Genomic DNA, 15,346 nt, shown 5'->3' with positions numbered 1-15,346 from the left:
CATCAGGTGCGTTGCTACGCAACAAATATAAAGCCAACAACTTGATACACAGTTGTGTGTGAAATCTTTTTAAATGTTTTATTTTGCACTAATCTACCAATAAAGGGAGCAGAGGGTAGAGAACAAAAGATCATCCTTTTCAACCACACATCATTTATTACAGTATAGTACTTATACAATCCATTGATATTACAAGAAAATAGATAAATAAATGCACAAATACATGTTCAACTAAAGAAAATAAATACATACATAAAAATACATAAATAAATGTTCCAACTAAAGAAAACAAAATAAAATAAAACGTTTTTCATCTAAAGATGCCAGTTTTGTGCAGCAAAAACAGCGCCTGATTAATACAGAACATACTCACATTTGTCGCAATGTTTCTTAGCTCATATATTCCTCAAGATACATCTTTAATCCCATAAAATATGAGTTCAAATGATTTTTTTCCCACACTGGGCAATTACATCATACAGTGCTAAGGACCTCATTGGATGAGAATGAATAGACATTTAGACCGACGCTTCGCTTCCTGCCAACATCGAGGTAGGAGAGAAATAAATAGTCAACCCACACCATAAAATGGAGCAATGGTATGAATCCCTTCACACAGGACGTGCAAACTAAATGCTTACATTTGGGGAAATCTCAACACTGGTTTCCTTTGCCTGTATCCTCGTCATTTCATCAGCCTCACTGATTCAGGCAATCTGGATTGATGGGGACAGCCAAGACATATTTTTAACCAACAGATTAGGCAGTCTGAGTTGTCATAGATACCATCACCCTCCCCTTCCACAATTGAGTTTTGCACCAGACAGGTGGGTCCACCCCAAAGTGATGACAGACACCTGTCTCGAACAATGTGAGAAGACTTGAAATATACAAGATGGCGGTGTACACGTTGTTACTTCACGGATCATAAAAAGTATTTATTTTAATAACAGAGCATTTAAAACAAAACAAAATGTCATGGATCCCCTTGCACCCTGGACATTTTATGAGACTCCTGTTTCTACAAATAGAGAATGAGGACAGTATCGCCAAACTAAGGTTGGTCTGAAATGTTCTCTGCTACACCAAAACAGTACCTAACCGGTAACTCCCAGTATATTACATAAAAACATTGTTTTAATTAAATCACATTATCTGGTGTTACAATCTGTAGATAGAATTGAGATATTTCTGGTTAAAATGACAGTGTAGGACCTGGTCATTGGGTTCCGCGGTTCTAACGCCGGAACCAGATCCAGGTATTGATGAGCCAGAACGCCACGGTGGCGGAGTAGAGAATCACCTCTCGCTTGGAGCGCTCCTTGTTCTCCTCCTCCAGTAGCTGGAGACGTCGGTTCAGTTTCACAATCTGAATAAGAAAAATGAATGTAGTGAATCAGTATGTTAAAAAAAATTGATGATTCATCAGAACAGTTGATTCAGTCCATTTAAGTGAATGAAATGCAATTCAGTTTGGTGGATTTGAAAACTCCTTATAGAGACCATTTTAATCTTTCTTCATTGGGAGAGTGTCAATTCCACAAATTCAGGACATCCCCAAAATGTCATTTCCTGAACTGAAATGGAATTGACACAATTTATACATTACATACATATCAGTGGTGGCTGGTGGCACTTTAAAAGGGGAGGACGGGCTCATAATAATGTTGAAGGAAATGAATGGAATGTGTTTGATACCTTTCCATTCACTATTATGAGCTATCCTCCCCTCACCAGCCTCCTCTGATACCCATTATGTGTTAGCTACAGTCATTAATTTGCTCAATATATAAATTGGAAGGTAATCAATCATTTAATAAATATAATTGGATAGGAGGGCAACACAGGGTACAATGCTTTGACTACCTGTCGCCGTAGTGATGAGGCGTCCACTAAGCCTGAATCGTCAGGGGTCATGTCCATGTCGAGGGTCAAGTGACCAGCCCTACAGGAAACAAAAAGCAGAACATATTTATAATACGACAAGAACATAAATGGATTTAACATATATGGAAAAGTTACATTTGAATGGTTACTGGCTGCAGTAAAATGCGTTTCCCCTCCTGATGGACTGGATTTTCTTTGGTTAGTAACCATGTAAATACTCGACTCAGAACATTTGGTCTTTCAACTTAAAAAAACCCCCACAGTTTTAGTGGCGCTAAACACGCCATCGCCACTCCGAGCTCAGCTTCATTATTGGCAGGGTAAGTACATGCTTTGTGCCAATACAGCTGTATTTGAGCTAACAGAGGCGATCATGAGCCAACTCTATGCAGTCTAATGCTATTCCATTAAAACACACACACACAGTTGACAGTAGCTACGCACTACAGCCTACTTAGAGATAATAGATCTTTATCTCATCCTAGCTTAGAGAAAGCATGAGGCACACACTGACTACTCCTGAAGTATGCACTAACTAGCACACTTCCTCACATAGATGTTATTAACAAGGGTGGAAACTCCTTGCAGTCGATGTTCACAGCAGTCTTATGCTTTTAAATCCATGACTGGGAGCGTGTAAGTGTACACACGTAGGAAAAAGGGTGAAAAAAATAATATTTCAGGATGCAATAATTGTGTGTGGCTGAGGAGATCAAGGGGGTCACCTGCGGTGGATGTCTACCTCCAGGACCTCCAGGACCTGCTGGTAGGCCCGGCGCGTGGTGCATTGGATATAGGACAACAACCCTCCAGCACTGTACTGTAGGTTCACCACGTCCTCAGGGGTACACAGTGGGGGACAGGCACGGAGAGGGGGGGCGACGGGGGACAGGGTTACACTGAGAGAGAGAAGGGGGGGGGAGTAAGAGAGATGGAGATAAGGGAGGGATGGAGAATTGAAAGAAGATAGAGAGATAGACAGAGGAAGAGGCAAAGACATGTTTTTTTTTATTACACCTTTATTTAACTAGGCCAGTCAGTTAAAGAACAAATTCTTATTTTCAATGACGGCCTAGGAACAGTGGGTTAACTGCCTTGTTCAGGGGCAGGACGACAGATTTTTACCTTGTCAGCTCGGAGATTCGATCTTGCAAACCTTTCGGTTACTAGTCTAACGCTCTAACCACTATGTCAAGGAATTGAGAGAGATGCAGAGAGAGAGGCCTTTTATAGTCTCTCGCGACTAATCTCGGCAACGCAGAACCAAATCTGGGCTATGGCCAACTACTCGATTTGGTTCGGGGGGGGGGGGGGGGGGGGTTGTACTAGTGTGAGTGATGGAACCAGAGCAGATCCTCTTTGGTAGCACCACAGTCTTGTGCAAGTCTGTGGGCCAAATATCCTCTCCCCTTTCTGGAACTCATAAGATGCTAGGTGCATCCCCGCAAAATTAGGGTGAGTCCAAAACCAGCGCACTGGCAGAAATGTTGCACATTACCTATCAAATCCCACAGTCTCCGTGGCAAGACGTAACATTTGAATGTTTCGTCCTCATGAGATTCTTCCTGTGACAGATGACATTGAAATGTTAAAGGGGAAACTTTTGGTGATAAAGCCCCAGAGTCAGATGAACTCAACTTTACTTTTTATTCATTTAGCAGACGCTCTTATCCAGAGCGACTTACAAGAGCAATTAGGGTTAAGTGCCTTGCTCAAGGGCACATCAGCAGATTTTTCACCTAGTCGGTGAGGGGATTCGAACCAGCGATCCTTTCCAGCGGTTGTTTTTTACGAATCATGATCTCGCCGAAGTGGTGCTAAAAGTGGGAACAGGGAATCCAACCGGAAAATTATCTAATATACACTGGTTATCTGCAAAATAGTCACATTGAAAATATAATAATAATAATAATAATAATAATATATAAATAATTGTCATATACCTCCACGGTGTTAGCATGCAGCATATACAAATATTGTAAAAATGGGGACTTTCCAGAAAGGGTCTTTGACAGTGGGGGTGCGTGGACTTGTTAAGATTTGAAAGCCTTTTTGCCCCAAGAACCAAATTAAGTAGCTGGCCAGCACACACGCAAGATCTGATTCTGGGTGCTGAAATTAGGCATTTCATAACTACGAGAAAGAAAGCGATGAGTCTTCCAATGCTTCCCTCGCACCTGGACTGGTGCTTACCTTACGTGTGTTCTGTTGGCCGGGCCGCTCTGGCGGATGCTGGTGTTATCGCTCACTGTGCGCTCCCTCAGCAACCGAGAGTGGACCTGTGTATGGAGCACATCAGGGATGTATGATGGGATCGCTATATTTTCATTTTAGCCTTAGATTTGAAAGTGATAGGACTATTTCTGCCTAATTAGAAATGTAGTAACGGATAACCAGGAAGTAACTGACAGGGGGGGGGTCCTTAGAGTAAGATACCAAACATGCAGTATATGTTGGTCTACTTTTTATTACCACTTTTTCTTTGGTCCAATTGGCAGTTACAGTCTTGTCTCATCGCTGCAACACAACCCAACCAAGCCGTACTGCTTCTTGACACAATGCCCACTTAACTCGGAAGCCAGCCGCACTAATGTGTCGGAGGAAACACCGTGCACCTGGCGACTGTGTCGGTGTGCACTGCGTCCGGCCTGCCACAAGAGTCTCTAGTACGCGATGGGACAAGGACATCCCTGCCGGCCAATACCTCCCCTAACCCGGACAAGGCTGGACCAATTGTGCGCCGCCCCATGGGTCTCATGGGTCATGGCCGGCTGCAACAGAGCCCGGACTCAAACTCAGAAGGCACTGCGATGCATTAGACCACTACGCCACTCGGGAGGCCTAGGTTGGTCTACTTACCCGCTGATTAGTGTTAGCATCGTAGCGTGACTAACAATGAAAAACCGGACCCAGGTTAGCATGCTCCAAATAGAATGCTCCAAATAGAAAAGCATTTTTTTTTATAGAACATTTAGAACCATTTATGGCTCTGTGTAGTTCTAATGAAGTCACACCGTTGACACAAACTCACCCCCTGGTTGGCGTGGGCCTGTGGTGTGGGAGCCTGGTCCGTCTCCAGGGAGTCCAGGGAATGTTCGTTGAGGGTGAGGACGCGTGGCGGCGTCTTCATGTCCAGTAAATCCACAGGAGGAATGGACTGGATCAGGTCTAGGTCTCTGGGCCGGGAGTAACGGGCGTCCCCATCGTCCCCTGGAGATGGCGGAAGGAGGACAGTGTCATGTTCATTAGTCATCAAACGGAAGAAAAGAGACTGAAACAGGGGAGGACTAGCTGGACTTGTCAGCACAGTACCTCGACAGGCATTTGGACTGACCTACTGACAACCAGATGGCTCTCTCCAAGTTTCTCCATAGATAACCAGATGGCTCTGTCCAGGTTTCCCCACAGACAACCAGATGGCTCTGTCCAGGTTTCCCCACAGACAACCAGATGGCTCTGTCCAGGTTTCTCCACAGATAACCAGATGGCTCTGTCCAGGTTTCCCCACAGACAACCAGATGGCTCTGTCCAGGTTTCCCCACAGACAACCAGATGGCTCTGTCCAGGTTTCCCCACAGACAACCAGATGGCTCTGTCCAGGTTTCTCCACAAAACCACCCTGACAACCAGATGGCTCTGTCCAGGTTTCCCCACAGACAACCAGATGGCTCTGTCCTGGTTTCTCCACAGACAACCAGATGGCTCTGTCCAGGTTTCTCCACAGACAACCAGATGGCTCTGTCCAGGTTTCTCCACAGACAACCAGATGGCTCTCTCCAGGTTTCCCCACAAAACCACCCTGACAACCAGATGTCTCTGTCCAGAGAGCAGGCACCGCTCACCTGCTATCACAATCCTCTCTGGTACATGTATCATGTAGACCAGGGGCTCCAAAACTTTTCCCCTCCTGCTTCACTTCCAGCATTGGGGAACATCCCGTGTCACCTCTATTCCCATACGCACAAGCATTGTTCATGACACAAACTGCTCACACAACTCATTGGCGTAAAGGTAGGTAGCATAGTAGTTAGAGCATTGGACTAGTAGCCGGAAAGTTGCAAGATCGAATCCCCGAGCTGATAAGGTAAAAATCTGTTGTTCAGCCCCTGAACAAGGCAGTTAACCCACAGTTCCTAGGCAGTCATTGAAAATAAGAATTTGTTCTTAACTGACTTGCCAACTGTAGATAAATAAAGGTAAAAATAATATCATTTGGCACACGTGACTTTGATTTGATTCCCAAACCATCACAACTGGGTTGAGGTCGGGTGATTGCAGAGGCCAGGTCATCTGATGCAGCACTCCATCACTCTCCTTCTTGGTAAAATAGCCCTTACACAGCCTGGAGGTGTGTTGGGCTATTGTCCTGTTGAAAAACAAATGATAATCCCACTAAGCACAAACCAGATGGGATGGCGTATCGCTGCAGAATGATGTGGTAGCCATGCTGGTTAAGTGTTCCTTGAATTCTAAATAAATCACAGACGGTGTCACCAGTAAAGCACCCCCACACCATCACACCACCTCCTCCATGCTTCACAGTGGGAAATACACATGCAGAGATCGTCTCACAAAGACACGGCGGTTGGAACCAAAAATCTCCAATTTGGACTCCAGACTAAATGACAAATTTCCACCGGTCTAATATCCATTGCTCGTGTTTCTTGGCCCAAGCAAGTCTCTTCTTTTCATTGGGGTACTTTAGTAGTGGTTCTTTGCAGCAATTCCATCACGGAGGCTTGATTCACACAGCAACTGAACAGTTGATGTTGAGATGTCTTACTTCTACTCTGAAGCAATTATTTGGGCTGCAATTTCTGAGGCTGGTAACTGTAATGAACTTATCCTCTGCAGCAGAGGTAACTCTGGGTCTTTCATTCCTGTGGCGGTCCTCATGAGAGTCAGTTTCAAATCAAATCGTATTGGTCACATACACATGGTTAGCAGATGTTAATGCGAGTGTAGCAAAATGCTTGTGCTTTTAGTTCCAACCATGCAGTAATATCCAACAAGTGATCTAACAATTTCACAATTACCTTTTGCACACAAGTGTAAAGGAATTAATAAGTGTATGTACATATAAATATATGGATGAGCGATGGCCGTGCTGCATAGGCAAGATGCAGTAGATGGTATAGAGTACAGTATATACATATGAGATGAGTGATGTAGGGTATGTAAACATTATATAAAGTGGTATTGTGACAGGTTATTACATCCAATTTTTTATTATTAAAGTGGCTCGAGATTTTAGTCAGTATTACATTTACATTACATTTAAGTCATTTAGCAGACGCTCTTATCCAGAGCGACTTACAAATTGGTGCATTCACCTTATGACATCCAGTGGGACAGTCACTTAACAATAGTGCATCTAAAACTTAGGGGGGGTGGGGTGAGAGGGATTACTTAACCTATCCTAGGTATTCCTTAAAGAGGTGGGGTTTCAGGTGTCTCCGGAAGGTGGTGATTGACTCCGCTGTCCTGGCGTCGTGAGGGAGTTTGTTCCACCATTGGGGGGCCAGGGCAGCGAACAGTTTTGACTGGGCTGAGCGGGAGCTGTACTTCCTCAGTGGTAGGGAGGCGAGCAGGCCAGAGGTGCATGAACGCAGTGCCCTTGTTTGGGTGTAGGGCCTGATCAGAGCCTGGAGGTACTGAGGTGCCGTTCCCCTCACAGCTCCGTAGGCAAGCACCATGGTCTTGTAGCGGATGCGAGCTTCAACTGGAAGCCAGTGGAGAGAACGGAGGAGCGGGGTGACGTGAGAGAACTTGGGAAGGTTGAACACCAGACGGGCTGCGGCGTTGGCAGCAGTCACTCAAGTAGGAAACAACATCTCCACCCCGCTGATCCTCAACACTGGGGCCCCACAAGGGTGCGTTCTCAGCCCTCTCCTGTACTCCCAGTTCACCCATGACTGCATGGCCATGCACGCCTCCAACTCAATCATCAAGTTTGCAGACGACACTACAGTGGTAGGCTTGATTACCAACAACGACGAGACACCTTACAGGGAGGAGGTGAGGGCCCTCGGAGTGTGGTGTCAGGCAAATAACCTCACACTCAACAAAACAAAGGAGATGATCGTGGACTTCAGGAAACAGCAGAGGGAGCACCCGCCTATCCACATCGACGGGACAGTAGTGGAGAAGGTGAAAAGTTTTAAGTTCCTCGGCGTACACATCACGGACAAACTGAAATGTTCCACCCTCACAGACAGCGTGGTGAAGAAGGCACAACAGCGCCTCTTCAACCTCAGGAGGCTGAAGAAATGTGGCTTGTCACCGAAAACACTCACAAACTTCTACAGATGCACAATTGAGAGCATCCTGTCGGGCTGTATCACCGCCTGGTACGGCAATTGCTCCGACCACAATCATAAGGCTCTCCAGAGGGTAGTGAGGTCTGAACAACGCATCACAAGGGGCAAACTACCTGCCCTCCAGGACACCTACACCACCCGATGTCACAGGAAGGCCAAAAAGATCATTTAGGACAACAACCACCCGAGCCACTGCCTGTTCACCCGGCTATCATCCAGAAGGCGGGGTCAGTACAGGTGCATAATTTTGATTTGTTTAACACTTTTTTGGTTACTACATGATTCCATATGTGTTATTACATAATGTTGATGTCTTGACTATTATTCTACAATGTAGAAAACAGTACAAATAAAGAAAACCCCTTGAAATCAGTAGGTGTTCTAAAACTTTTGACCGGTAGTGTAAATTAATCAAAATATAACTTTTTTGGGGGGGGGGCCCTCCTCACAATTTGAGAACGACTGACGTAGACCACACACTGCTCACCTGCTATCACGATCCTCTCTGGTACATGCATCATGTGGGGGGCCAGGGGCTGAGACAGCAGCCCATGTTGGTTTTCGGGGGCCACTTTGAGTGTGTCGGGGATGCGCATGCGTTGGCTGATACCCTCGGTGTACTGCAGCTCATAGTGGATCCGATTCATCTCTGCCTCTTCCGAAGAGGAAGAGGGGAAGGTTGCCACACTCATCCAGCCTTGTAATAACAACAAAAGCCTCAATAATCAAACATTTAAAAATCGCTCACATGTTAACATTAGGTCAATGTATTTTGCCCTAAAAAACAGAATGCAATTTTCCATTTATATGCAATTTAACCAACTGTGTTTGATATAGCATAATGATTTCATGGTTTTATTGCATTCTACACCTTATTGACATTCTTGTGCATTCCTGAAATGTTTAATACCAACTCATAATTATTCGCCTACCTCATGCCTTTTGCACACATTGTATATAGACTCCCCCTTTTTTTCTCTACTGTGTTATTGACTTGTTAATTGTTTACTCCATGTGTAACTCTGTGTTGTCTGTTCACACTGCTATGCTTTATCTTGGCCAGGTCGCAGTTGCAAATGAGAACTTGTTCTCAACTAGCCTAACTGGTTAAATAAAGGTGAAATAAATAAATAATCAAATAATGATGACTGCATTTCTAAGTTAAATGATCATGTAGGCTACCATTTATGTGGGCTAACTAACATAGTACTGTTTTTTGTACTTCTGGTTATTAATAGCCTGATACCTCTGCTTAATCCAAAACAAGCATGGTTTTATTTATACTGAATAAAAATATACATGTAAAGGGTTGGTTCCGTGTTTCATGAGATAAAACAAAAAATACCAGACATTTTTCCAGATGCACAAAATTCTTATTTATCTCAGATTTTGTGCACACATGTGTTCACATCCCTGTTAGTGAACATTTCTCCTTTGCCAAGATAATTGATCCACCTGACAGGTGTGCAATATCAAGAAGATGATTCAACAGCATGATCATTACACAGGTACAATTTGTGCTGGGGACAACAAAAGGCCACTCTAAAATGTGCAGTTTTGTCACACAACACAATTCCACAGATGTCTCTGTTTTTGAGTGAGCTAACAATTGGCATGCTGACTGCAGGAATGTCCACCAGAGCTGCTGTCAGATAATTGAGTGTTAATTTCTCTACCATAAGCCACCTCCAATGTTGTTTTAGAGAATTTGGCAGTACGTCCACCGGCTTCACAACCACAGACCACATGTAACCACGCCAGCCCAGGACCTCCACATCCGGCTTCTTCACCTGCGGGATCGTCTGAGACCAGCCACCCTGACAGCTGATGAAACTGTCTGAATAATTTCTGCACAAACTGTCTCAGGGAAGCTCATATTTTTTTATAAATGTTTTATTTTATTTAAACTTTATTTATCTGTGTGCTCTCCGTCCTCAGCAGGGTCTTGACCTGACTGCAGTTCGGCGTCATAACCGACTTCAGTGGGCAAATAATCACCTTCGAAGGGCACTATAGCACACTGGGGAAGTCTGCTCTTCACGGATGAATCCCAGTTTCAACTGTACCAGGCAGCTGGCAGACAGTGTGTATGGTGTCGTGTGGGTGAGCGGTTTACTGACGCCAACGTTGTGAACCGAGAGTCTGATGGTGGTGGTGGGGTTATGGTATGGGCAGGCATAAACTACGGACAACGAGAACAATTGCATTTTATCAATGGCAATTTGAATGCACAGATATAACGTGACAAAATCCTGAGGCCCATTGTCACGCCATTCATCCGCCACCATCACCATGTTTCAGCATGATAATGCACAGCCCCATGTCGCAAGGATCTGTACACAATTCCTGGAAGCTGAAAATGTCCCCGTTCTTCCATGGCCTTCATACTCACCAGACATGTCACCCATTGAGCATGTGTGGGATGTTCTGGATTGACGTGTACGACACAGTGCTCCAGTTCCCGCCAACATCCAGCAACTTTGCACAGCCATTGAAGAGGAGTGGGACAACATTCCACAGGCCACAATCAACAGCCTGATCAACTCTATGCGTTGCATGAGGCAAATGGTGGTCACACCAGAAAATTACTGGTTTTCTGATCCACACCCCAACTTCTTTTTGAAAGGTATCTGTGACCAACAGATGCATATCTGCATATATGAACTGTAACTAAAATCGTTGAAATTGTTGCATGTTGCGTTTATATTTTTGTGTAGTGTGGCTATGGAATTGTAAAACAATATGGGAGGGCTCCAGATCTGGTGTTATGGCTTAGTTAATGGAAAACTCCGCCACATTTTTTCAACTGACCTGGTCTTGGCGATACTTTCTTTGTTCTCGATTTGGAAGAAAAGTGTATCTCATAAATGTCCCGGTCCAGATGCAAGTGGTTCTACAAAAGATGTTCATCAGAAAGATGTGAAATCCATGTTTTGTACCGCATGAGGGGGTTCCTTGTCATTTTAGCTGCCTGCACATCTAGCATTTCCCAGTATCTTTACAGGAACTAGTTGCTTCTGTGACACCCCCGTGGCCACATGTAGATGACAGCCATCACACAGCGCGACCAAAACAAAGATATGCACACATGCCAGATGCCATTTCTCACTAGGTTTTATTGCGTTCTATAAATAATTGACATTCTTGTTACCAACTTCCTAATCATGTCATAATGACTTCATGCAAAATGAACACGTAGGCTACCATTTTAATTATGTATTTTTATTTTTTAAACCTTTTTTAAACTAGGCAAGTCAGTTAAGAACAAATTGGTATTTATAATGACGACCTACCCCGGCCTGGCCCTACCCCGGCCTGGCCCTAACCCGGACTATGCTGGGCTATTTGTGTGCCGCCCTATGGGACTCCTGATCACGGCTGGTTGTGATACAACCCGGGATCGAACCAGTGTCTGCAGTGACGCCTCGAGCACTGAGATGCAGTGCCTTTAGCCCCAGTGGCCTAACTGTTGTTTGTTTTCCTACTAATGGTAAATAATAGTCAGATACCTCATGCTTAAATCCTAAACAAACATGGACTGAAATTAGCTGGCAGTAATTGTTTTAACGTGCTATTCAGAATCCTTGGGACAACTCCCCTAAACGAAGTTGATAGTGCAAATGGTTTATAGGTAAGGGTTAATGTTAGTGTTTAGGATATGGACGTCCCAAGGATCCCAAGTAGCAATGCCCTTGGCTCAACTGCGTGGCTCAGACAGTGGATTACTTGACCATTACAGACAGTGAGCAATGACGCTGGAAAGCACCGTGTGGCTGTGATATTGAGACTCGTATCAAACAATGACAACTAAGTGTGAAGATAATACTAATTAGTTAACATTTTCAGTCTATCCCCCATATCAGTTTAGCTAGCTATTTGAAAGTCTGACCAGGTAACGTTAGCTATATTGTTTCGACGCTTTGCCAACAGGGCATTCAGTCCTCGGCTGACTGGATAATTGTAAAACAAGCCAGACGAAATGTTGTTGTTTTGTTGCTAACGGTAAACGTTGACAAAGGCGTGCGTAAACAAAATCATGATTATTGTTGCAAGTTAACTATAGCTAGCTAACGTTAACTGGCTTGGAAGTTAGCTACATACATTTTCTCACGACGGTGAAGGCGAAATATTCAGACACTTACCCGTTGTATTTTTCTTCGTCGAAACTGCAGATTTCATAAGCTAAATGATAACATTTTAATTACAGTGTGTTTTATGTTCTCCTTGTGCTGCTTATCATTAACCAACCGCATGAACCTGTAGTAGTCGACACTACCGGGTAGGGGAGTACCACATGAACCTGTAGTAGTCGACACTACCGTGTAGGGGAGTACCACATGAACCTGTAGTAGTCGACACTACCGGGTAGGGGAGTACCACATGAACCTGTAGTAGGGGAGTACTGCATGAACCTGTAGTAGGGGAGTACCACATGAACCTGTAGTAGGGGAGTACCACATGAACCTATAGTAGGGGAGTACCACATGAACCTGTAGTAGGGGAGTACCACATGAACCTGTAGTAGGGGAGTACCGCATTAACCTGTAGTAGGGGAGTACCGCATGAACCTGTAGTAGGGGAGTACCGCATGAACCTGTAGTAGGGGAGTACCACATGAACCTGTAGTAGGGGAGTACCACATGAACCGGTAGTAGTCCACACTACCGTGTAGGGGAGTACCACATGAACCTGTAGTAGGGGAGTACCACATGAACCTGTAGTAGGGGAGTACCACATGAACCTGTACTAGGGGAGTACCACATGAACCTGTAGTAGTCCACACTACCGGGTAGGGGAGTACCGCATGAACCTGTAGTAGGGGAGTACCGCATGAACCTGTAGTAGGGGAGTACCACATGAACCTGTAGTAGGGGAGTACCGCATGAACCTGTAGTAGGGGAGTACTGCATGAACCTGTAGTAGGGGAGTACTGCATGAACCTGTAGTAGGGGAGTACTGCATGAACCTGTAGTAGGGGAGTACCGCATGAACCTGTAGTAGGGGAGTACCACATGAACCTGTAGTAGGGGAGTACCGCATGAACCTGTAGTAGGGGAGTACCGCATGAACCTGTAGTAGGGGAGTACCGCATGAACCTGTAGTAGGGGAGTACTGCATGAACCTGTAGTAGGGGAGTACTGCATGAACCTGTAGTAGGGGAATACTGCATGAACCTGTAGTAGGGGAGTACCACATGAACCTGTAGTAGTCCACACTACCGGGTAGGGGAGTACTGCATGAACCTGTAGTAGGGGAGTACCACATGAACCTGTAGTAGGGGAGTACTGCATGAACCTGTAGTAGGGGAGTACCACATGAACCTGTAGTAGGGGAGTACCGCATGAACCTGTAGTAGGGGAGTACCACATGAACCTGTAGTAGGGGAGTACCACATGAACCTGTAGTAGGGGAGTACCACATTAACCTGTAGTAGGGGAGTACCGCATGAACCTGTAGTAGGGGAGTACCGCATGAACCTGTAGTAGTCGACACTACCGGGTAGGGGAGTACCACATGAACCTGTAGTAGTCGACACTACCGGGTAGGGGAGTACTGCATGAACCTGTAGTAGTCCACATCACCGGGTAGGGGAGTACCACATGAACCTGTAGTAGTCCACACTACCGGGTAGGGGAGTACCACATGAACCTGTAGTAGTCCACACCACCGGGTAGGGGAGTACCACATGAACCTGTAGTAGTCCACACCACCGGGTAGGGGAGTACCACATGAACCTGTAGTAGGGGAGTACCGCATGAACCTGTAGTAGTCGACACTACCATGTAGGGGAGTACCACATGAACCTGTAGTAGTCGACACTACCGGGTAGGGGAGTACCACATGAACCTGTAGTAGTCGACACTACCGTGTAGGGGAGTACTGCATGAACCTGTAGTAGGGAGTACCACATGAACCTGTAGTAGTCCACACTACCGGGTAGGGAGTACCACATGAACCTGTAGTAGGGAGTACCGCATTAACCTGTAGTAGGGGAGTACCACATGAACCTGTAGTAGGGAGTACCACATGAACCTGTAGTAGGGGTGTACCACATGAACCTGTAGTAGGGGAGTACCACTTGAACCTGTAGTAGGGGAGTACCGCATTAACCTGTAGTAGGGGATTACCACATGAACCTGTAGTAGGGAGTACCACATGAACCTGTAGTTGGGGAGTACCACATGAACCTGTAGTAGGGGAGTACCGCATTAACCTGTAGGGGGAGTACCTGTAGTAGGGGAGCATTAACCTGTAGTAGGGGAGTACCACATGAACCTGTAGTAGGGGAGTACCGCATGAACCTGTAGTAGGGAGTACCACATGAACCTGTAGTAGGGAGTACCACATGCACCTGTAGTAGGGGAGTACCACATGAACCTGTAGTAGGGGAGTACCACATGAACCTGTAGTAGGGGAGTACCGCATGAACCTGTAGTAGGGGAGTACCGCATGAACCTGTAGTAGGGGAGTACCGCATGAACCTGTAGTAGGGGAGTACTGCATGAACCTGTAGTAGGGGAGTACTGCATGAACCTGTAGTAGGGAATACTGCATGAACCTGTAGTAGGGGAGTACCACATGAACCTGTAGTAGTCCACACTACCGGGTAGGGAGTACTGCATGAACCTGTAGTAGGGGAGTACCACATGAACCTGTAGTAGGGGAGTACTGCATGAACCTGTAGTAGGGGAGTACCACATGAACCTGTAGTAGGGGAGTACCGCATGAACCTGTAGTAGGGGAGTACCACATGAACCTGTAGTAGGGGAGTACCACATGAACCTGTAGTAGGGGAGTACCACATTAACCTGTAGTAGGAGAGTGCCGCATGAACCTGTAGTAGGGGAGTACCGCATGAACCTGTAGTAGTCGACACTACCGGGTAGGGGAGTACCACATGAACCTGTAGTAGTCGACACTACCGGGTAGGGAGTACTGCATGAACCTGTAGTAGTCCACATCACCGGGTAGGGGAGTACCACATGAACCTGTAGTAGTCCACACTACCGGGTAGGGGAGTACCACATGAACCTGTAGTAGTCCACACCACCGGGTAGGGGAGTACCACATGAACCTGTAGTAGTCCACACCACCGGGTAGGGGAGTACCACATGAACCTGTAGTAGGGGAGTACCGCA

At 45.7% G+C, this 15,346-nt stretch overlaps 1 protein-coding gene across 1 annotated transcript; it reads right to left on the bottom strand.

Moving 5' to 3' along the window:
- Positions 1-52: 52 nt before the first annotated feature.
- Positions 53-12,510, bottom strand: LOC124042129 (mitochondrial fission factor homolog A-like). The gene is made up of 7 exons (XM_046360488.1): positions 12,350-12,510; positions 8,695-8,904; positions 4,919-5,097; positions 4,081-4,166; positions 2,613-2,786; positions 1,867-1,945; positions 53-1,369 (listed from the first exon to the last, which is right to left on the bottom strand). The coding sequence occupies exons 1-7, from the start codon at positions 12,384-12,386 to the stop codon at positions 1,238-1,240; spliced, it is 897 nt and encodes a 298-aa protein (XP_046216444.1). The 5' UTR covers positions 12,387-12,510; the 3' UTR covers positions 53-1,237.
- Positions 12,511-15,346: the final 2,836 nt, after the last annotated feature.

The sequence above is a fragment of the Oncorhynchus gorbuscha genome, linkage group LG08 (genome assembly GCF_021184085.1).
Source record: "Oncorhynchus gorbuscha isolate QuinsamMale2020 ecotype Even-year linkage group LG08, OgorEven_v1.0, whole genome shotgun sequence".
In the NCBI taxonomy this organism is placed as follows: domain Eukaryota; kingdom Metazoa; phylum Chordata; class Actinopteri; order Salmoniformes; family Salmonidae; genus Oncorhynchus; species Oncorhynchus gorbuscha.
Note: the sequence above shows the minus strand (reverse complement) of the source record. Positions and strands in the feature narration are given on the sequence as shown.

Coding starts and splice junctions, on each gene's coding strand:
- LOC124042129 (XM_046360488.1), bottom strand. CDS start 12,386: ATGAAATCTGCAGTTTCGACGAAGAAAAATACAACGG. Junction 8,905..12,349: donor GACGAAGAAAAATACAACGG/GTAAGTGTCTGA, acceptor TGTTATTACAAG/GCTGGATGAGTGTGGCAACC. Junction 5,098..8,694: donor AGAGAGGATCGTGATAGCAG/GTGAGCAGTGTG, acceptor CGCCATCTCCAG/GGGACGATGGGGACGCCCGT.